Source organism: Lasiodiplodia theobromae (assembly GCF_012971845.1).
Source record: "Lasiodiplodia theobromae strain AM2As chromosome Unknown scaffold_32, whole genome shotgun sequence".
NCBI lineage: Eukaryota > Fungi > Ascomycota > Dothideomycetes > Botryosphaeriales > Botryosphaeriaceae > Lasiodiplodia > Lasiodiplodia theobromae.
The window spans coordinates 503,289-525,652 of NW_023336511.1; the positions used below are offsets into that span (position 1 = coordinate 503,289).

The 22,364-nt window shown below is 56.2% G+C and overlaps 9 protein-coding genes across 9 annotated transcripts; 7 read left to right on the plus strand and 2 right to left on the minus strand.

Annotated features, from left to right (window-relative positions):
* Positions 1-1,468: 1,468 nt before the first annotated feature.
* Positions 1,469-1,843, plus strand: LTHEOB_9624 (Glycoside hydrolase family 12 protein; the record flags this gene model as incomplete). The annotated part of the gene is made up of 1 exon (XM_035519232.1): positions 1,469-1,843. The coding sequence occupies one exon, from the start codon at positions 1,469-1,471 to the stop codon at positions 1,841-1,843; it is 375 nt and encodes a 124-aa protein (XP_035368851.1).
* A 658-nt stretch (positions 1,844-2,501) lies between these two features.
* Positions 2,502-3,245, plus strand: LTHEOB_9625 (Xyloglucan-specific endo-beta- -glucanase a protein; the record flags this gene model as incomplete). The annotated part of the gene is made up of 1 exon (XM_035519233.1): positions 2,502-3,245. One exon carries the CDS (start codon positions 2,502-2,504, stop codon positions 3,243-3,245), a length of 744 nt encoding a protein of 247 aa, XP_035368852.1.
* Positions 3,246-5,180: 1,935 nt separating this feature from the next.
* Positions 5,181-5,399, plus strand: LTHEOB_9626 (Het-s domain protein; the record flags this gene model as incomplete). Its single annotated transcript, XM_035519234.1, has 1 exon — positions 5,181-5,399. The coding sequence occupies one exon, from the start codon at positions 5,181-5,183 to the stop codon at positions 5,397-5,399; it is 219 nt and encodes a 72-aa protein (XP_035368853.1).
* Positions 5,400-5,773: 374 nt separating this feature from the next.
* Positions 5,774-6,673, minus strand: LTHEOB_9627 (uncharacterized protein; the record flags this gene model as incomplete). Its single annotated transcript, XM_035519235.1, has 2 exons — positions 5,774-6,283; positions 6,356-6,673. The coding sequence occupies 2 exons, from the start codon at positions 6,671-6,673 to the stop codon at positions 5,774-5,776; spliced, it is 828 nt and encodes a 275-aa protein (XP_035368854.1).
* A 287-nt stretch (positions 6,674-6,960) lies between these two features.
* LTHEOB_9628 (uncharacterized protein) lies at positions 6,961-7,608 on the plus strand (the record flags this gene model as incomplete). The annotated part of the gene is made up of 2 exons (XM_035519236.1): positions 6,961-7,408; positions 7,466-7,608. 2 exons carry the CDS (start codon positions 6,961-6,963, stop codon positions 7,606-7,608), a joined length of 591 nt encoding a protein of 196 aa, XP_035368855.1.
* Positions 7,609-8,216: 608 nt separating this feature from the next.
* LTHEOB_9629 (Cytochrome P450) lies at positions 8,217-10,171 on the plus strand (the record flags this gene model as incomplete). Its single annotated transcript, XM_035519237.1, has 6 exons — positions 8,217-8,616; positions 8,669-8,719; positions 8,769-8,909; positions 8,964-9,298; positions 9,357-9,490; positions 9,562-10,171. 6 exons carry the CDS (start codon positions 8,217-8,219, stop codon positions 10,169-10,171), a joined length of 1,671 nt encoding a protein of 556 aa, XP_035368856.1.
* A 1,708-nt stretch (positions 10,172-11,879) lies between these two features.
* On the plus strand, positions 11,880-16,949 carry LTHEOB_9630 (ATPase domain prokaryote protein; the record flags this gene model as incomplete). The annotated part of the gene is made up of 7 exons (XM_035519239.1): positions 11,880-12,263; positions 12,617-13,052; positions 13,105-13,193; positions 13,605-14,256; positions 15,198-16,383; positions 16,436-16,478; positions 16,533-16,949. The coding sequence occupies 7 exons, from the start codon at positions 11,880-11,882 to the stop codon at positions 16,947-16,949; spliced, it is 3,207 nt and encodes a 1,068-aa protein (XP_035368857.1).
* A 1,973-nt stretch (positions 16,950-18,922) lies between these two features.
* LTHEOB_9631 (Trichothecene 3-o-acetyltransferase) lies at positions 18,923-20,561 on the plus strand (the record flags this gene model as incomplete). The annotated part of the gene is made up of 4 exons (XM_035519240.1): positions 18,923-19,042; positions 19,097-19,508; positions 19,575-19,996; positions 20,058-20,561. 4 exons carry the CDS (start codon positions 18,923-18,925, stop codon positions 20,559-20,561), a joined length of 1,458 nt encoding a protein of 485 aa, XP_035368858.1.
* Positions 20,562-21,152: 591 nt separating this feature from the next.
* LTHEOB_9632 (MFS sugar transporter) lies at positions 21,153-22,364 on the minus strand (the record flags this gene model as incomplete). Its single annotated transcript, XM_035519241.1, has 3 exons — positions 21,153-21,296; positions 21,361-21,850; positions 21,903-22,255. Coding segments are annotated over 3 exons (987 nt in total), but the record flags the coding sequence as incomplete, so codon positions are not given.

Genomic DNA, 22,364 nt, shown 5'->3' on the forward strand with positions numbered 1-22,364 from the left:
GATGGCTGGAGCTGGAGCGTCGGCGTCGGGCGCTTATGATGAGATTTGTTGGTCAGGCCGAAATTACAAGAGTTGTGTGGTTGGTGATGTATCGAGCGCCAAAGGATGCTGTCGTTGCGAAGTGTTCTTGCGTAGAGTGCAGTCCAGTAAGTACATATACGCCTGAAATATCAGTGCACAAGCAGCCAGCTCATTATAAGTGATGCGACAACGCACGATGTCACCTCCGAGCTCTACAATCCAACATGACGGATTACTGTGCCCCCCGATGCCGCCCAGAGGCTGTGTTGAATCCTTCGACCACGCTCCACCGCTACGGGCGAACCGAGCGGGCGACATGATGCTTGGCGAACAGCATCGCCCTCAACACTTGCTCCACTACGTCGAAAGAAATGATGAAGGCGAAGGTGGGATACGAGCGCTGGCAGATGATCGTTTTTGGTGGCAAAGTTTTTCTAGAAGCGCGGGAGAAGGCGCTTTGAGAGATGGCGGCCAAGCGCTATGACGGCGGTGGGCTGGTCTGTTCGCGCGCTTAGCCGCAGCCACGGCCACGAAGGATGCGAGCTGGGCGTAGGGCCATCGCTTCCAAAAATAGGTACATACGAAAATCATAGCGGCGGTGTTAACGGCGTAGGTAGTAGCGGTCTGTTTATTCGCTCATCAGTGAACAGCAAGTCGCAGGTGACGGTTCAGATCACATGGTGACGGGAGCAGGGCGGGAATAGCGCGGGAGTTTCGGCAGGCCAAGGTCACGGAAGAAAGAAAGCTTCAGACCCCACAAGCAACGCAGGAACGCAGGGGAGCGTCGGCGCTTTGTAGGCGGTCATTCCAAGACATCGATCCCACGGTACCTGATAGCGTGATGCGGGTAATGCGGGTATAAATCAGCAGGTGTGGTAAACTCCTTGCCGGTCTTCCAGCCTGTCCACGCAATCACCCCCAGCTGACAGGCTTTCGGCACCGTCCATCCGCAGCCCCCCAGCCAATGTCCACCGCCGCCATGCCGGCTTTCCGGCCACATGCCTGGCCGAAGACGGATATCGGCATGGGGCTCGTCGAAAAGCGCGTCATGATGGCAGCGCGGAGTCGGCCCGGACGCTGTCAGTCGCTATCAAAACACCAGTGGTACGCCTGTCTAAAATACCAGTGGTATAGCGCAGTGACTCCGGTGTCCGCGGGCGACGATGCGCGTGAGCAGGGGCCCGAGCGTCGCGGGGCAGCGCCAAGTGACAATCATCGCGCGGCTCTGCTGTGCCGTGGTGTTTGGAGAGTTATATATGCATGCCGCGATCCCTCGTCTTGGACCCTCTTAAGCCGCATACCTTGACTCCAGGCCAAGCTTCGCAACATCTTGACTGCCTCCACTGCACCTGTACGTGAGCTGCTCCCCCGTTTGTTTCATGCGGAGCATACCTGTTAATAGCGCAGAAGCTCGGCCCACTACTGTAGACCACCAACAGCCCCCGTCATGCCTTCCGCCCTCACCAACGTCGCCCGCGACTCCTCGCCCTCGTCGCGGGACAGCTCGCCAGTACCGCCGCCAAGGTACACGCCTCCGCCGTCGTACGGAGCCACTGACGTCGACCTCGAGGCCAACGTCGCCGCTGCCAAGCCGGTGAAGCTGTCGTCGTCCAAGAACATCGATGTCGCAGCGACCGAGGTGCGCATGGAGCCGGCGTGGATGGCGTGGCGGCGCGAACGCATGCAGATTCTGGGGCCGGTGCAGCAGGACAAGCGCGTGCTGCTGTGGGCGTGGTCGCTGCTATGTATCTTCGCCATCGTGCTCGGCGTCGGGCTCGGGCTGGCCTACGGCAACAAGACGCCCGCCGACGACTCAGACTGATGCATGAACGAGTTGCCTTGTTGGGTGGCGGTGTCCAAACCGAGATTGCGATGGACGACTGCTGGACCCGTTTCTAGAAAGGTTTGGGCGAGCGAAACGAATGCGGAGTCGCCAGACAGGGCGTGACTAGCGGGCGAGAAACACGCGGCGCGCGTCGACTGCCGGAAGCAAGAACGCACGGCGGCTCTGGCGTTTGGCTGCGACATGGCGGATGAAACAAGCAACTAAGCGAAGCGGCTTTGTGGGGAGCTCAGGAGAATTGGCCCAGCGATTCCACCAGCCAGGCGCGCCCTTCCCGACACTCCGACCGATCCGGCCCGGGATCAGGCCTCTGCTCCGCACGTAACCACGACACACCTCCCGCTCCGCTGCCTCCAAACGGAAAGGTCCTCCATCTACTTGCCGCACCAGTCTCGGGAGATGGCCTTCTACACGCCAGACCGTGGCCCGCCTTGCGCTATCCACTTACGTCAACCCCGCCGCTGTTTCCCCTTCACCCTCGCCTACTCGTGTACTCCTCTTCCAGAACCTCCCTACTTCGAAGTTTAAATACGATGTGCCGCGCCCAGCTATCTTTTCTCCAGCAAGCATTCTTCCTTCCCTGATCCACGCATTCCTTCCTTGACACTTGCCTTCTTTTGCTACTTCTTCCAACACCATGAAGTTCACCACTGCCACTCTCTGCGCTGGCGCAGCTGCCCTTGCCGCCGCTGCCCCCAGCAAGACCATCAACCGCCGTGCCGACTTCTGCGACCAGTGGGGCAGCGTTGAGACCGGCTCCTACATCGTCTACAACAACCTTTGGGGCCAGGCCAACGCCGACAGCGGCTCCCAGTGCACCGGCGTCGACTCCCTGAGCGGCGACACCCTTGCCTGGCACACCAGCTGGACCTGGACCGGCGGTGCCGGCCAGGTCAAGTCCTACGCCAACGTCGTCCTCAACAACATCGAGCAGAAGCAGCTGTCTGCCATCTCGTCCATCCCCTCGACCTGGAAGTGGACGTACGCCGGCTCCGACCTGGTCGCCGACGTCGCCTACGACCTCTTCACCTCCTCGACCGCCGGCGGCGACGAGGAGTACGAGATCATGATCTGGCTGGCCGCCCTCGGCGGCGCCGGCCCCATCTCGTCGACCGGCTCCAAGATCGCCACCACCACCCTCGGTGGCGTCAGCTTCGACCTGTACAAGGGCCCCAACGGCCAGATGACCGTCTTCTCCTTCGTCGCCTCCTCCGAGGCCCAGAGCTTCAGCGCCGACCTCATGGACTTCGTCGACTACCTGACCACCAACCAGGGCCTGCCCACCAGCCAGTACATCAAGAGCATCGGCGCCGGCACCGAGCCCTTCTCCGGCAACGACGCCGTCCTCACCACCTCTGCTTTCTCCGTCTCCATGTCGTAAATGTGGGAAATGAGCGGGAGGAGGGATGCGTGGGGCGCTTTTCGCCTCCAGTTTTAGCACTTCGTTGTACAGAATACTTTACCTAAAAATATATGGTTACGGACGATGCTTACTGTGTATGATGTGTTGATTGAGTGTGGCTTATTGCTGTGATGTGCAGTTAATCTATCCCGTCGCGGGGAGATTGGCAATATATTATGCTTGTTATTGGCTTAAGCATCGGGGCGCGCTTGGCCGAGTCTTGGTCGATTTCTGGGCGATGGAACCAGAAGGTTTGGTGATAATTACTGCCTGTATTTGGCACGATTCAACGTGGCCGTGCCATGTGAATGATGCATGGCGATCTTGAGCCGATCAGGACTAACTAGAGCTCCATTTTAAGGTAGGACTTATTCCAGCTCCTAGCGGCTAGCGCCTGCTCCAAAGCCCTATCAAACCGGCCATTATCGCAACATAACTGCCATGATATTGTTAGCGATTAGCCCACAAGAGTGTGTGCAGAACTCAAAGAAAATGGAAGATGAGATCAAAGGAGAAGAGGAATGCACTTACACAAGCAATGTACCTATGCCAGCTTTAGGACCGTGCCATTCACCCTTCCTAACAACCCACAAGGCAAATAAGGTACCATGTAGGGAAACGATCTCCCACACACCGAGATGGAATACGAATGAACCGCCTGTCGTCCAAGAAATGAACCCCAATAATGGTACAACGTTGAAAAGTGTCCAAAATACGAAGAAACCTCCATTCAACACAAACTCATCGTCCGTATTTTCTCTCAAAACTCTGCACATCATTCGTCAATGAGGCGTGCATACGTTTGTTGTTCACTCACAACACCCAGACTGATACCCTCTACTAGAGCTAGCTGGAGCACATATTCGACATCCTCGAGTGCATGAGAGCCGTCTGCAGTGACTATCCCAGAATTGCCGCCGAAGAAGATAAGTATTACAGGCAATACTCACCCTACATGAACGAGGCCATGCCCGGTACGATGGTGCTCGAGCTCGACATCGACGAACCCCTGCCGACCTCTCAGAAACCGAAGATATTCTCGAAGGCATCTTGGAAGTGGCTTGGTATCTGGAACAGCCGAATTCTGGAAGGTGTGGATTCGTGGCAATGAGCTCTCGTCGAAAAGAGAAAATTTGAAGACATTCTCCGGAAAATTCCAGGAACAAAATGAAAGGCTTAAGGAGATACTGCCTTTATACTTGGCTTTCCAAATACAATCTTCCAGAGGCACTCCAGGTTCGAGTCGGTTGATGAACCCACAGGATGAGCAGGCCCAGCGCTTGGGGATTGCAAGACACCCTCGCCCCCAAAAGCTTTTGAGCGGCTCTCAAGCTGAACCTGCTAACATATTTTTGAAAAATGCTCACCTCGATGCCGCAGAGGGTGGGGAAGCTCCCGTACCCGGCCGATTGTCAAATCCAGGAGCGAGATCACACGAAAAAAATTCTTGTGGAGTACAAAAGCTATCTGCCATGTGCTTCGGATGTGGCTCCAGAGCCTGAAGAGGTAGAACTACAGTACCAGGCTGTCCAACGGCTTGCAAATCTACTGATATCGGCAGGCAGCAACGACATGCTCACATTACCTCTGCGCAGAGTCATCTCACAGGAGGAGCAATATCGATACGCTTTCCTATTTGACTTTCCGCATGGAATAGACAAAGAGAGCAGTCCCGTGTCTCTATTTTCCCTAATTGAAGGAGAGAGCCTAAGAAACAGGCTCGATCTCCCCCGAAGGTTTTTAGTGGCAGAGCAAGTGGCCAAAAGCATGGGAGCCTTCCACGCAGATGGGTGGGTCCACAAAAGCATGCGCAGAAGCTCTGTACCTTTCTTTCAGGGTAGGGACGCGCAAAATAATCTTCTCGTCAAGTCTCCCTATCTCGTCAATTTTGAGTATTCCCGCCCCGAAACGGCAATGACCAAATACGACTTCGACAACGACCTGGAGCGCAACTTGTACCGGCATCCAGATCGGCAGGGCCGCCCGAAGACCAGCTTCTCAAAGCTTCACGACATCTACGCACTTGGTGTCGTGCTGCTGGAGATTGGTCTCTGGGAAATGGCCCTGAGCCTCTACCAACGCGCTGCGAGAAGGTTACCACCTGGCCAGACATTGTCTCCAGCAGCCATTTGACTTGGCTTCATTGAGGCCGCGAAGCAGCGCCTCGGGCATCATATGGGGCCTGGATACGTGAGCGCGGTGTTGGCGTGTTTGACCGGGAAGTTCAGCAATCTCACGTCACGCGCGGACTTTCCGATGATATTCCACGAGGACGTGATCGAGAAGTTAGGTACCAGTGGCATATCTGCATGAGCCAGACCTTGAAATTCTTTCTAAGTACATTGTTTGCTATTTGTAAGGCTATCGTAATCCATCCTTTTCGTAGAATAAGGCCTTGTTTGACCTTTGTTGTCATGATAGTAATTTTCTTTGTGACTCAACAGCAATCCGCTAATAATTGTGCGCAAGATCGCCCTTCAAGTAGCAGCTCCTTCAACCGTGTGTACTCACTTGCGTGCTACGCCACCATTCGCCGCCGCAAACGCCTCATTAGCCATCCCAACGATCTTGCCCCACATCTCCATCTTCAGCACCGAGCAGAACATGGCCGCCGTCTGCAGATATTGGTACACCGACACAACCTGGTCGTCTCCGCCCACCGCTGCCGACGTCAAGTAAGCACGATGGCGTTCACAGGCCATGTCCAACCTTCTGATTATGCAATTCAGTCGCTCGCCGTCCGCGTCGTATGGGCAGTGGATGATGCCCATCTCCGCAATATCATGCACGAATCCTGCTTTGAACGGCTGCTCGCTGGTCCATATCCACACGCCCTTGTCGGGACGCGGCGGGGACTGCAGCTTCAGGCTTACGTCGGGGCGGGCATAAGGAACGGCATAGTCCTGAAAGATGAAGACCGGGAGGGTAGGCTCAGCCGGGTGATGGTTGTGAAGAGATGCGGTCATCTGAAACAGGCGTGCGGCGGGCTTGAGGCGGAGGAAGTTGTCGCGAGCCTCCTGCATTATTAATCGCATCAACCGCGCGTCGGTTTAAAGGGTGTGTTGCGGGGCTTGGAGGAGGCTTCTCACTTCAGTCCATTTGTACGACCCGACGAAAAGAAGGTCGGGGATCGAGTGGGGAGAGTTGAGCATCTGCTGCTTCCTCGGACCGCAATTGACAAGATAGAGCTTCCCCAGGCCGAGGGTGGTGGCGGCGAGCTCGTTGACGGCGAAGGCCAGTCGCACACGGTCTTGGAGAGGACTGTAACCGCCGCGGTTATTGTCGATGCAGTAGTTACCGAGCTGAGTCTGTAGATTTCCCTCGGTTTTGGGGTTGTAGACGCGATGGAATGGTGGGAGGGCATTGAAGTCCAGAGATGGTGTCTCTGAATCGGATGCTACCACCATCGCGGCTTCGGTTTGCGTAATTTGTTGACTTGAACTGTGCTGAGTTTCGGTTTCAGAGAAACCTTCTCAGCGGTGGGAGAAAGGTTTGAGCGGTGGCTGATTTGGGAAGGCGCATGCTTTCCCGCGGGTCGCGCCTTCCTTCTCGATTACAGTCACAGCGCGTCGTTTGCCTCACCAGTACATAAGCCGGGCCATTCCACCTTATTCCTTCCTACTCTGCCACCTTCAACTCTGCACGCGCATCCGGTCAAGCCGCAACCTCAAAGCCCCTCATTAATCACGCCATCATGGCCCTCTTCGCAAACACTCAGCTGTACCGCCACAAAAAGGCGGGCTACAGCCGCTTCTGCAAAGACACGCAGACTCTTTACAACCAGATCCAGGCCGAGACCGCGTCTGACGCCGACATTACCAACTTCATTAACCTCGTCGAAGCCGAGGAGCGCCTCTTCCGCCTCATTAAGTTCATCATGCTCGACTTCGGCAAGCCCGTAACGATGCCTCCTCACCCACGCGCCGGCATGGAGCGCATCCGCAGCTACTTTCGTCATCGTCTTGTCATGCTTGATGATAGGTACAGGAACCTGTGCCCGGCCTCGTTCCGCCGCCGCGACAAGCTCCTGGTACGTAACGCGATGCTCGAGCACTGGAAGCGCCTTCGTGTGGACAATGGCCAACCTGCCATGACGCCAGCAGAGGAGCGCATGCGCATTCTGAGCCTCAACATGCTCACCGGTGAGTCATGCCTAATAGAACTGAAAGAGCAAGATGCTGCTTAAATGGTGACACTAGAACTTCCGCCGTCGACAGACACTGAGGTTAATTTCGGTGCCACTGGCTCTGAGCTCTGGCAGTCGATGCTCGACCATATCCATGCCGATCCCTACCTTCACGTTGGCGTAATTCAGGCCGACGGCACCATCAGGGAGATCTAGAACGTTGCCACACGTCTTCTCGCCGCATCAGAGAAGCTTACTCACTAAGATTCTTTCAGCGTTGAGTTTGGGCATATGCTGTTGAATAGCAACAAAAGGAACAAGAACCTTGGGTCAAAAGTATTCTGTGGGTACTGGCAAGCTGTACAAGGGGTGCTGCTTCCCCGGGGAGTTCTTTTCGATACGGTGGCCAAAGCGTTGTTGGTGCCCACAGAATGGGCACCCAGAGATGGAAAAGGCCCCGAACGATGATAGATAGCTGGCCAATGGAGTGTACTTTTGTTGGCAATTTGAAATGCTTGCGAAGCCATTTGTTGGCTGTAGCTTGGTGCGGGGACGTGTACTACTTACGTACTCGGCTGTCGCTCCGGAGGCTGCACGGCAAAGCTCCCTAAGCGAGCGCCATCTCCAGAAAGCGTGATAAGAAGGGCAATTCCAGCCAATAGGAGATTAACGGGGATGAACGGAAGGCACCCACCAGGCGGGGACGATGCATGCTGCTAAAGCTAATCGTGCTTTTTGCATTCAAAAACGCCCCATGCCCACGGAGCCGGTTCCGTCTTTTCGAACTCCGACGCTCGACGCCAGCTCAAACCCATCGCGAAAGAATGGCGGCCGCAATGGCGACTTCGTGCGCCCTGGGCGTCATCACGCACCTCGCCGTCAGCCGGCATAATGGTGTAGAGTTCGACGCACACCCTTGGAAGCTCCTCGTCTTCACGTACCTCGGATACCTGGGATCTTTGCTTTACTATAACCTCTCCATCCTCAAACTTGCACTGCTGAGTGCGTTGAGTCAAGTGGCCATCTCTGCAACGCTTTTCAGCACTGGCTTCTTCACCAGCCTGGTCGTTTACCGCCTCTTCTTCCATCGACTGCGCAAGTTCCCCGGTCCAAAGCTCGCCGCTGTCTCGCAGTTCTATGCTATGAGCTTGGCGGCCAAGGACATGAAGCTGTGCATTGAGATCCAAAAGTTACATCAGAAATATGGCGATATCATCCGCATCGGTAAGTGCATGCTCATCAAACGGTGTACACAAAGCTCACAGCCCATACATAGGTCCTCGCTATCTTTCCATCGCTCGGCCCGAGGCCATTCCTCTTGTTTATGGTACGCTCAGGACTTAATATGGGATGTGGATTGATTGCTAACGAATCAGGTCCGCCGATGCGCTGCGTGAAGGGTGCCTGGTATGCGCAAACAGGCGGCGACCCTCAGGTCTGCTCGCTCAACCAGACACGGGACATGGAACTGCACCGCTCGCGCCGCAGGGCTTGGGATCGCGCATTCAGCATGAAAGGTACGCAAGCATAATAGCTTCCTCGAAAGCTTGTGAGACTTACATTTGTTGCAGCGCTGGATAGCTACGTCCCCCGGGTGGCTGCCAAGTGCGAGAAACTCGTCGAGCAGCTCCGCTCGAGGAAAGACCAGGCCATAGACATCCAGAAATGGGCGTCTTTCTTTGCTTTCGACGTCATGGGTGATGTGGGTCTGGGCAAGCAGTTTGGCACGCTGGACACAGGAAAGGACCATCCCGCCATCGCCGCTGTGCATGATTCCATGTACGCTGTTGGATTGATGACACCGGTCCCCTGGCTGATCAGCCTACTCACGGCCATCCCGGGTGCTGCTTCTGCTATCCAAGACTTCCAGGCATACTGTGCTTCTGCCGTTGATGAGAAGGCGAAGGTGGGTGCTCCTCCAGCTTCAAAATTAATGAAGAAGTAGTCTGACGCACCTTCACTAGACACTGAACAAGGACACGGAGCCAGGAGACATCATGGCATGGCTGTTCAAAGCGAAATACGAGAACGATCGCTCCGCTCCCCCCGGCGTCCAGGCTTTGCATGAAGATTCCAGACTCATCATCGCGGCGGGAAGGTACGCACAATCATCAACCCCACCACCCCCCCGCCTACTACATCTTCACCCGTACTGACGATATCTCACAGCGACACCACCCTCGCCGCCCTCACGACCCTGACTTACTACCTCTGCACGCACCCCGCCGCCCAGCGCAAACTGCAAGCCGCCCTCGACGCCGCCGACGACTCCACCAACTTCGCCGCCGGCGGCGCGATCCCGTACCTCGACGCCGTCATCAACGAAACCATGCGGCTCTGGCCACCCGCGACGGCCGCGATGCCGCGCCTCACTCCCGCGGAAGGCCTGCACGTGCGCGACGGCGCCGGCAACGAAGTTTTTATTCCGGGCGGCGTGACGGTGGCGGTGCCGCCGTACACGCTGCACCGCGACGCGCGCAACTACGCCGACCCGGACGCGTTCGTGCCCGAGCGGTGGACGGCCGAGGGCGGCTTCGAGGCGCGCCCTGAGGAGGGCGCGTTCATGCCCTTCTCGCGTGGGCCCGCCAACTGCGCGGGGAAGAACTTCGCGAAGATGGAGTTGAGGATGGTGGTGGCGAGGTTGTATGGGGAGTTTTGGTTCGAGTTGGCGGAGGAGGAGAAGGAGGGGGCGGAGGACTGGGAGCGGAAGATGATGGATACGGTCAGCTTGACTGTGCCGGGGTTGAAGGTTAGGATTAGCTCGAGGCGCGGGGAGTAGAGAGGGTCTGGGGTGCACAGGGAAGGTCTGAAAGAGTGCTTCGTGCGGGCTGAGGATCATTCGGGAGAGTTTACTGGTCAAAGAGTGGGATTTAAGATACTTCCGAGGCTCGTTAAGAGTTGCTCAACGACGATTGTGCATGGTGCCGAGAGTAGAGTGCATAGCCTCGGAAGGCTGGTTCTGCCATCGGTAAAGTGACCTGTTCTCTGAGAAGTTCTCCGTTAACACATGTAGCCCAGCTTACGAGCTGTTGTTCCCGCATTCTAAATGAATACAATAATGACTTATTCAAAGGTATTCAAAATATCTTGGGCGGCCTCTTTGAATCTCACTGTTTTGTATTTACATTACTGTGATTCATAATGGCATGTATCAAGCCAAGAGGCGATGTTTGAAAGGGGAAGGATCGCGATAGGCGTCGGTCTGGTGACTGCGTCCTCCAACCAGAAGCCGCAGCACTACTATTAACATGCATGATCTCTAGGCATACGTGATTTTTCTGCACAAGTTACGTCATATCTCACTTCCTGAAACTGAGACGCTTGACAGAGTGCCCGGTGGCTTATTAGTTTCCTTGGGGGCCATACACAAGTGTATAAATCCTTGCCCACCGCAAGGCTACATTCCCCCGCATCGTCTCGCATGACTGAACGCGCATACTTAGCTCAGCTTTACTCGCGCAAATACCTTGTGTAGTCGAACCATGAGACATAATGGGACTTTGCGAGCACAAGACTCGGACGAGACAGGTACCTTTCGCATCCGGTCTTGAACGTGGTCAAATCATGGCGTGTACTGGAAATCCCTACTGATTGGTCAATCTGCAGTCTGCTCCAAGGATGAGACATTATACCTAGATCTGATCGAGCAAGCAAAGAGGGAGCTCGGCCTACCCGATGAGGACAGTCCCTGGCATGATCCCGCAGTTGCTCGCCATCAGACCGGAAGGGGTGCTGCCTCCGTCTTTGAGTTCGGGAACAACGAAAAAGCCAGAATTTTCACCATGTCAAACGCGAACGAGCTTCAGACTTATTTTTCAGAGTCTTCAGAATCCCGCATTAATAGCAACGACGCCCCGCTTCGGAGACTAGTGCTGATGGAAGGCAAAGATCCAAAGATGATGGAGGTCTTGGGGAAGAATGTGGGAATGCCGCCCTCAATTTTCTTGCTCCACTGCTTGGACACAGACAAATTGAAGGGCAAGTATGATCTACCATCTGTCAATTATCTCCGCCGGGTTGAATTCCTAGCCAACCAGGCCAGTGGTGATCACGGGTGGCAGAAGTATACTCGAGTCTGCGTTCCTCGACGAACTAGCGGATTCGACATTGGTGAAATTCCCGAACTGCACGAAATGTTCCGCGAACGGCACTTCCTCTCCTTTTGGAGCAAGGAAGAAGGTACTGAAGGCTCATGGACTAGTCAGGTTGCTCGATCAAAAAGTTGTAGTACGTTGACTGACATTTTTGTAGCTGTACTTCTCAGCGATACTGGCGACGGGATTCCCTCAGCCCCAGGAGAGATGTTGATAAGCCGGAGACTTAACACCGACGTGGTCTTGATGAATCAGGATAGTCCTACAGTCTTTGTAAGCGAGACTGTGGACACTTTCTATTCACTCTTGCAACGCTCTTACAAATGGTTTCCACACTGTGCCACAGCAGATCCAAGATCAGCAATGAGATACTGCATTCCAATAATCTTGTCAATGTTCGAAACCGAGCTCAAGCGAAGTAGATACCGCATCGGCCGCCGCTCACGACACCACTTCAAGCGACTTCAAGAACTCAGAGGTGATGCTTGGGAAACCGACGAGGCCGCCAAGATAGCACAACTCCAGCTGGCTGTCGTCAGGAGCATCAACATGTACTCAGACTGTGTGACGCGCCTCGACATTCTCTGCGGAAATCCATACGTCTCCGAGACCGGCGTGAAGAGCTGGAGATGGCTACGGGAACAGTTGCGGGATCAGTCGGAGCAGGTACAGCTGCTTCTGGACTTTTACGGCATCCGCGCTTCGGTCGAAGAGAGCATCTTTTCCAACAGGCAGGCAAAGCATATCGGCCAGCTGACGGCTCTGGCAACTTTCTTGGTTCCATTTTCTGTTGTCGCGGGGATCTTCTCCATGTCTGGCGATTTTGCGGCAGGGGAGTCATTGTTCTGGATTTTCTGGGTGGTCGCAGTCCCATTGTCTTGCATCATTTTCTTTATTCGTATGTTCCCGTTCAAAGCCTGGCTTTCACGGGGAAGACCACCTGTTGCATGGCCAAAGTTTGAGCTGCGGGGGTTTGCCGACGTGGAAACAGGCAAACATATGATGTGAAAGCTCAGTGGCCAAGTCGGGGATAATAGAAATCAACACTCTGCACTTCCTAAGCATAACGGGTAAAGGTACGCTGATGGAGCGGCGAAGGCGGAAGACTAACAGAAATGGCTCCATTCAAGTCTCCAGAACAGTACCCTCCCACACACTTTGGCTACAAGAGGTTCTACGAAGACGTCAGCGTACTGTACAGGTCTCTCACGGAAGCTAGTACGCTCAACCTCCGGGGTCTCGAGAACTTTATCAACCTCATCGAATACGACAAACGGCTATATCGCCTCGCAATTGTGGAATGCCCAGTCCTTCGCATACCGCAAAACCATGGCTGGCCGCATCCCAACCAGTACAAAGCGCGGTTGATGCGGAAGTTCTTTGACCGGCGCCCGCTGCCAGAGCGGGTCATTCCTCCATTTCCGTATTCTGATGCCAGCGAGGCAGAAAGAACCGAGACCCGGCAGCAGATCTTGAGAGAATATTTGCGTGTTCGGTCGCACGAAAACAGGGCATTCGAACCGGGCGAGAAAGCAAACATCATTTGCTACGCCAACTACCTCGTCGGTGAGTGATACTCATAAGAATGTAGAGAGCGTGACTTAACATATGTGTACAGGGCTTCCGGATCACGGGCATGGTTCGCATCAAATTTTTTATTTTGGTGAATCCGGAAAAGCCAGCATCAAGTACGTCGATAGGAATGGTGTGAGTCTTCGGGACCCTGACTTTCAGTTCCATGAGCGTGATTGAGTGAGCGCTTTGGCCGCCTTGTGGACATCATTTTTCAGGCTGCTATGAATAGGAAGTAATTGTCGAGTGGAGGGAGATGATTTTGAACATAAAGAACAAAGACGGGTTCTTACTGGCAGTGACTGTTTGCCCGGGCCGTGCATAATCGCCGTCTGAAGAGAAATGAAGCTACTGGAACCATGGTGCAGATGCTTGTAATGGTCTTTAGTCTGCACATGCCACAGATCATACTTCCTGGCGGGAACATATATCGTCGTCCCGACACCGGTCCACCGCCTTCCACAACCAACACCACGATAGCACCGGTCTCTCGACGCACCTCACCTCAAACAACCCACCAGCTCAGAAATCCTCACAAACCCACAGCCGCACCTGCACCCGAACAACTTCACCGCAACCACCACCAAGCAATCCATCCGACCAACCATGCCCACCTCACCCGCCTCCGCCTCCGCCGCCGCCCCGAGCGGCCCCCCGCCTTTCACCACCAGCACGCAATACGCAGCGACGCTCGCGGGCACGAAGAAATACCTGCAAGACGTGAACGCGCTGATAGTGCTACTCACGCCGCCAGTCTCACCGGCGTCGGGCGCGACGATCGCGCGCTTCGTGCGACTGGCAACATCATCAAACCGCTTCTACGTGCTCGCGCTGGGCCACTTCCCGACGCTGCGCAAGACGCTGATCCAGGCCGTCATCGGGGGTGCGAATGCTGGCGGCGGCGGTCCCAGTACCGACGACGACGACGACTCGGCGGCGGCGCTCACGCTGCCGTACCCGACGAAGATGCAGGAGCATCTGCTGTGCTGCTTCCAGACGTACAGGTTGGAGGCCGGAGTGCCGCATACGCCGAGGAGGGAGGAGGGGCAGGAGGGGAGGGAGGTAGTGAGGGATGCGTTGCTGGTGGCGTTGGAGGTGGTGAGGCGGTACATGGGGAAGGAGAGGGACCAGCAGGGCGGCGCTGGGACGGGGCCTGGGTCGTGGGGCGAGGTGTGTGAGGCGGCGGATGTGATGGCTGGTGAGTGCTTCTTTTTCTCTCTTTGCGATCCGGAAAGCAGTGGCTGACGGAGGGGTTGTGGGGCTGACAGGTCTGAAAAATCATCCGCAGGGACTGATTTGGGCACTTGGTGTTCATAGGGCATTCTTGACCGTTGACAGTTGGGATACCGGCGAGCAGCATGCGGGACGCCAGAACCAGGCTGCGGTTGGTAGCTTAGAGAGCGACCTTGCGGATGTGATGCGGGATCCCGTGGGAAATGGCAAGTCCCCCACCAAGGGAGCCTAAGTTACCATGCCTCCTCCGATGTTCAGTGAGAGACGCTGAACAGGGTTAGAAGAAATTGCAAGGACGGATGGCATACAATTACTCTTCCAAAAGGCAGCATTAGAAGAAGCGGAAAGCAATAAGCCATCAGGGAAGGGGGTCTTCTTGATCAATGATTCAGTTGCGGCAAGACCTAAAAGTATACAATGCGGAGCTTGAAGGCGGAGATGCCTGAGACAGTGCGGAGGGTCAAAGGCGGACCGGCATCTAGCATTGAAGGCGATAAGAGCTTGTAAGGCGTCCAAATAAATGCGAAACTGGTTTCAGGCCTGAATTGAGTCGTGGTTGATATAGTTGGAGGCGATCACGTGGAGACAGCACTGACGTGTCCAAACTGACTCGAGAATCGTGGCGCACGTCGTTCAGACGCGATTCCGCCCGCACGCGTTTTCCATCTCCAATCCATCGAGAAAAACCAGGGCTTCGGGCAGCCGCATCCTTCAGAGCCGTCTCTTTGGGCCTGCATCATCCTGCGTCGCCATTGAACCAATTGACTTGTGTCGTCGCGTTTGCCCCTGCCGTTCTCGGCACCAATTACCCGGTCTCCGCTGCTGCCTGCTGTGTAGCTACGTGACGAGATTGCAGCGATGAGGGCCGCGGCAGGGATCCGTCGCTCAGCCAGATACGGTAATCAGCCCACGAGAGCATCCACCTGAGCGACACGACCACTAAACGCGTGACCCTCGACCTCAACACAGGCTATCTTCGCTCCCCGCGCCATATTCCGCGGTACCGCCTTTACCCAGGCCATCCGCTGTACAGGCCAGACTTCGACGAAGCGCACCATGACGGCAAGAGCAAGGGTTCGAGCAGCGGCGACGAAGGCGACTGGAAATCCAAGCTGCTGGAGACGACCATCACGACGCTGGGGTCGGTCGTGATCCTGGGCGGCGTGGGCTTCGCGTACCAGCGGTACTACAAGTCGCAAGTGCTGTCCAAGATCGAGAACGCCTTCAACGCGGGCTTCTCGTCGCTGGAGCTGGCGGCGCTGGTGCGGCACTCGGACGGCAAGTCGCCCATCAACGTGACCGGCGAGCTGCCCGAGGCGGCGTGGTGGATCCAGCGCGACGAGCAGCGCATTCTGGACGACATCCTGGCCGGGCGCGCCCAGGGCCACTACTACCTGCTGACGGGCGAGAAGGGCACGGGCAAGACGAGCATGCTGCTCGAGGGCATGCGCAAGGCCAACGGCGAGGGCGTCGCCCTGCTCGAGGCCCACGGCGACCCGGAGATCTTCCGCGTGCGCCTCGGCAAGGCCCTCGACTTTGAGTTCCACGAGGACTACATCGGCAGCCTGTTCAGCTTCAAGGGCCCCCGCGACACCACCGCCCTGCTGGACATCGAGCGCGCCTTCAACAAGCTGGAGAAGGTCGCCCTGAGGCGCCACGAGCAGCAGAAGAGGCCGCTGGTGCTCGTTATCAACGGCATTCACTTGCTGCGTGACGACGACGATGGGAAAGACTTGCTGGAGCTTATTCAGCAGCGTGCCGAGCTGTGGAGCGCGAGCGGCTTGATCACGTTGGTGCTGAGCAGCGACGATTACTGGATCTCCGAGAGGCTGATCCAGCAGGCGACCAGGATGCAGGTGCTGAATATCCCGGACGTGCCGCGCGATGTGGCAGTGGATGCCCTCAAGCGGTTCAGATTCAAGTTCAAGGACGAGGAGATCCCCAACTCTGTCTTGCATGAGGTGTACAGCATGGTCGGCGGGAGACTGCGGTTCCTGAATCAGGTGGCAAGGGCGGAGAACATGCTTGAGATGTGCGAAGCCATCAACCGGAAGGAGAAGATTTGGCTGTTGAACCAATGCTGGATCCTCGGGTAAGAGTCTTGCCGAGAAGAATTCGGGCGCTAAAACTAACAAGCGTTACAGAGAGGAGATGGACGACGATGTCATGGATCAGCAAAAGTTTTGTGTATGTCTGATCATTCCTCTTTGGCGACAGTGAAGGTTGCTAACTGTGCTACAGGCCGCTGCCATGGTTCTCGCTTCAGCTCTGGTGGACCTGGAAGAAAACGATGCTGACCCGACAAGACTACCTCAAGTCGAGGTGCACAAGGCGCGTGAGATCATGACGCGTGCAGACTTCCTGCAGCAAATGGATCACATCAATATTGTTGCCATCGACTCCAATGCCATGGTGCGCGCAGACTCGGTGCCCATGCAAAATGCCTTCCGCGAAATCTGCAAGGAACCCGGATTCAAGGAGCACTTGGAAGCTACTGTTGACCGCATCAGCGCTATCGAAAGCCTGGGAAGAACGAGGGAACTAGTGCTCAAAGACTTGGTGGGTGACGGGGAGTACCAACTGGCCGTCAAGAATCCCAAGGGATACGACTTGGAGACAATCACGATGAAGGTGAAGCCTGCACCTGAGGAATCATAGTACGATAGAAACGAAAACCAAAACCTGACAAGCCAGGATTGGCGTACATCGCGGCTGTCCTTTCTCCCTATAAATGGCACAGGATCGAGGTGATTCCTATTGCGATGTTTTCTGTGCCTCCTTCTAGAACACTGCCACCCTTCCTGCGCTAACTTAAAGCTACGAGGTGGTGGATTACCCTATTGGGAAAGTCTACTCTGCTTTAGGTCAGCTACAACAGCCTTTACAGCTCCTTCGAAGCTGCTGCTATCGATTTTTGAGCAGAATGCCCCTGAGGCTTGACTCAACAGCCAGGGAGACAGTGTTTAAAAGAGCAGCTCATGCGGAGTCAATCCAGTAACTTTCCTCACAGCTCTCAAACGTCGGAAATGGTCAACACTGCGAAGCCCTCTGGTGCATGGCCTGTCTCGAAAGGCATGCCTCGTCCTGGATAAAGCTCGCTCTCACGCTACCACCATCACCAACATGATCGCCTCATCGTCCTTCCACCCACGCCTCGCCTTCGCTACCGTGCTCTCGCTCTCCTGCACTCTCAACTTCGCCCATCGCCTCCAGACATCACCAACGATGAGGTTAACGACAGCTATGGTCAAAGAATGTTTACTACTGAAGACGGCCGTGGTGTCTTCGGTATAGTCTCGGGTATATATGCGGAAGACGGGTGGCGGTTTGAGAAGAGAGAGATGAGTGTGGAGCTATAGTGGGAAAAAGGAAAAGGCATATTCACGTTTACGTCATGGGTACTTGTGGAAGGACAGCCGCGCGCTCCGCGTCTACCTCGCCAAAGTGCTTGGTAAGCGCGGTGGTCGAGGAGCTCGTGAGAGAGATCTGCAACAGCTTAGCCTCCATTTGAGGGACGGAGTAAAGCGAGGTGGCGGCGGCGATGTTGATCCTCGATATGTTGGCGTGGAACTGTGGGATATCAGTCTCTTTTCGCCTTCGGCTGAAGACCGAGTTGATTGGCTGGATATCAACGAGCCTGGCTTCGGTCCGGTCTGAGTGGCACAGCAGCGGTGAGAGGGATCCAGGGACTTGAGGCGTCACGGCAGAGGCGCAATCCTTTCCGGCATCCCCCTCGATTCCTTCCCAACGCCATGGCGCTGTACTACATCCCTCACCACCACGAAGGAGCTCATCCTGGGATTATTTCAAGGGGCCGGATCCTCATGCCAACGATGATCTGGATTTCGCGATCCTGAATATGCAGGGACGGGTCATTCCTGCGCATGATGGTCGAACGACAGGCAGGGCGGAGGATGAAGGATCGATTGCGGCAGACTAGTTTCTTCAGCTCCCGCTCCCACCTTCTCCACTGGGAGGCGGGTGCCGTGGCGGTCGAGCGGCACAGCAGCGCGGCTGGCGGAATCATGTCCGGCAACCATTTACTGCATTGCTCAAGTCGAAAGAGAGTCGTCGCAAACCTGTCTCACACTGCAAGGTACAGCTTTCCATCACAGCCCGAGCTCGCCCACAATCCGTCTCGCCTCGCCCTTGGTGTGCAGCTTCGTACCCTGAAAGCCAATTTTACGAGGGCTCCGCGCGGGATAATTGGCCCGGGCCGGCCTGAGTCGCCCGTAAGCCCGACGAGCCGGGTCGGCGCGAAAGGCGGCCCACGGCGAGGCGCAGGGATCAGGAGCAGGGAACTACGGCCGAGGCACCGCATGACTCGCCCCCCGGTCCCGATCACCCTGAGCATCAGCCAACGCACGGACGACCGTTTGGGGATCAGCCCGACCTTATGTCTACCGTTTTGTGCATGCTGCCGTCTCATAATTCTTGGCCGCTCTGTTATGCCAATCCCCGGGGTTCGTGCCTGACCGGAGGGCCACGCGGCGGGGCGGTAGGGGGAAGGTTGACACGTGCGGCGGGCCAGGGTGAACCCCACCATAGCTCTGCTTGCTTGCTTAAGGTGGGGAGCTCCCAGCTTGATTCTCATGCAAACAATTGATTCCTGGAGAACACAACAACACACCATGGGCAAGAAGGAAGTCTTCAACATCTACCCTCGCGGCTGGGAGAACGATCCTGAGGTCGAGAACTTCGAGCTCAGTGATCTTGACCATGCTTTGCCCAAAATTTACACCTTGTTGACGGTGGGCTTTACCCCTTCCTTTGACGTCCCGAATGACTGCTGATAGTGACGGCAGCTCACCTACGAGCTCGACCCTGCAGCAGACAAGAACAAGATGGTCCAGAACCTCAGAGAAGGTCTCGAAATCACCCTCGGCCAGTACCGCTCGCTCGCCGGAGAGCTGGACACAGACCCCAACAATGGCAAGGTCTGGATCAAGAGGAAGAAGGGGAAGACGGTCGAGTACATCGTCAACGACATGTCGGACACCGACGAGTTCCCTTCGTTCGAGGCGCTCGACAGGGAGGACTTCCCCGCTGGCAAGATGGATGGAGACCTGCTCCTGCCCATCGCCGTCACCCAGAAGCAGCCCTTGACCCCGCTCGGCGAGGACAAGGACGACGAGACGCCCATCCTCGTTGCCCAGGTCAACTTCATCCGCGGCGGTATCATCGTGGCCGCTGCTATCCACCACTGCTGCTCTGACGGTAACAACACCTGCATACCTTCTCTGCTTTTCCCTCCGCAGCTGCTAACATGGTGATCTCTCTCAGGACCTGGTACCGACGGCTTCCTCGCACAGTGGGCCGCCAACTCGCACGCCATCGCCACGTCGTCGGCGCTGCCTCCCTTCGACAGCAGCTGCATGGACCGCACGCCTCTCATCTCGCACGCGAAGCCGTCGGACGAGTGGATGGCGGCGACGCAGCGCAAGATCCGCTCGCTCGACCACCAGAAGACGCCGCCGCCGCCGCCCCCGGCCGACTTCAAGATGCCGCCGCTGTCGCAGGTCATGATGCACTTCTCGTCGAGCGGGCTGGCCAAGCTCAAGGAGGCCACCAAGCAGCCCGGCGACGGCAGCGAGTGGGTCAGCACATACGACTCCATCATGGCCGTGCTGTGGCGCTCCTTCACCCGCTCGAGGCTCGAGATGTTCAAGCCGGATTTGGAGTCTGAGAGCCACCTGCTGCATGCTGTACGTCACCCACACTCTACTCTTACCCGACATTAGCATACTTACCAAAAATTTAAAACAGGTCGGCATCCGCAAAGCCGTCACCCCGCCCCTGCCACCGCACTTCCTGGGCAACGCGCTGCTCCTCCCCAAGCCCGGCGTGCCCATCTCGCGCCTCATCGCCGACGAGACGCTCCCCCAAATCGCGGGCACCGTCCGCCAATCCATCAAGGACTACACCGACCCGCAGATGATCCAGGACACGCTCGACTGGATCGCGGGCACGCAGGACAAGACGTGGATCACGATCCGCGTCAACGGCTTTTTGGGGATGGACGTGTGCGGCACCAGCTGGGGCACCATGACGGCGTACGAGCGCGCCGACTTCGGCTTCGGCCTGCCCCGCGCCCTGCGCCGCCCGCGCCCCACGGTCGATGGGTACATTTTCATGTATCCGCGTCGTCCGAAGAAGGTCAATGCCGAGGAGGAGGGGATTGAGGTTTGTGTGTGCTTGGAGAGCTCGTGTATGGAGAGGTTGTTGAAGGATGAGGAGTTGTTGAGGTTTGCGCATCCGAGGGGTTTGTAGGTGATGATGTTTTGTGGCATGTGTGTGTATGACGGATGTGGATGGAATGTGTGTGTGTGTGTGTGGAGACGCGCGCTCTGTAGAATATGCAGTCGTAGAATTTGTGTATAAAGTCGTGTTTGATACCATCACAATTTTTTTGCCATATGCTTTGTTCTTATTGCTTGTTTCATTTTCCGAAGGTTAATTTCGCCCATTCAACGTTTTCAGTATGTCTCCGAAGAAGTTTGAAAATAAGAGCAGGTGTGGGGAGTAAAGCGGAGAACAGACGCCGCTCGCGGACCGCCTGTGCGAGGAAAAACATGAAGGCTACCCGACGACTTAGCCTGCACAGTAAAGTCGGTGCGAACATCACTACTCAAAAAAGCCAATGTTTGAAATATCGCTAACGAGTGTTCATTTAGACATTAAAGTTCGTTGTATGTACTATTTTCGCTTCATCGAATGGTATCAATTCCAGAGCCTGTTTTCTCTAATCTCTGATCTCTCCCCAGCAGGCTCTTCTTCTTCTTCAAATGTGGGACGAGGGGCAACATCATCAGCCCTCAGCAATAAAAGAATGAATGATTATCCAGCTCATTCCGCTAGAAATTAAGAGTCCTTCTCGTCGGCATGCACCGACACGGACTGCGTGGTCGACGAGTCGCCGAGATCAGCGTGCAGCGCGTCCTCGAACTTGACCTGCACGTCGTCGCCGAAGAGCGGGCCGATCTCCTCAAGAGTAAGGCCAGTGGTCTGCATATGTCGTTAGTGAATGTGTTTCCACTACTTTAATAATTAATAGCAGGCGAAGACTTACCTCAGGCAACAGGAAGTAAATGGCAACACAGCACGGCACGGTGATGGCGACAAACACCATGTAGTACTTCCAGCCAATAGTCGTGAAAGCGGTGGTGGCCGGGTAGGTGTAGGCGAGGGCGGGGCCGAAGAAGCCGATGTAATTGAGTGTGGCGCCCTTGCTGCGGAGGTGGGTGGGCCAGATCTCGGCGCCGTAGACGTAGCCCGTGCACTCGATGGTGCTCGTGAACCACACGCCGAAGATGAAGTACATGGCGACGGCCGCGTTGAGGCCGGCCGTGTAGGTGGTGTCCAGGTAGTACTTCTGGAGGACGCCCTCGATGATCAGGAGCACGACGCTGCCCAGGCCGCCGATGACGAGCAGGTTGACGCGGCCCAGCCGGTCCATCAGAACCACGTTGATGAAGCAGCCGACCAGGACGCACGCGTCCCACGCAACGCCGAGACCGAGCTGCATCACGGTGTCGAAGCCGAGGTTGCCCATGAGGGTGCTGTCATCTGTTAGCATTGCATATACTTAAGATAGGGGTCGGGGTTACTCACGCAATCAGGTTGGCGATGACAGTAATACCGGTACTCTGGCCCATGGTCCACACGAGCAGCGTGCACACGGCACGCTTCAGCATGCTCGGGGTCGTCAGGATGTACCAGTAGCTGCTGGGCAGGCTGCGCTCGGCCGAGATCTGCGCGCGGATCTGCACGAACTCGCCCTTGGCCAGCGAGTTGTCGGACGGGTCGGCCGGGTTGCGGTGCAGCTTCTCGAGGATGGCGCGCGCCTCGTCCTCGCGTCCGCGCTCGATCAGCCAGCGCGGCGACTCGGGCAGCGCGAAGAGCGAGCCCAGGAAAATGCACGAGAGGCCGGTGAGGACGATGTAGTTGAGCCGCCAGGCGTAGTCCTGGAATGCGTCAGTGATTGATGCCGAGATGGGAGAGAGAGGGGGGGGGGGGGGGGGGGTACGTACGTTCGGTTGAAGGCATCGTAGAGCTCTTGCACCTCCGACGTGA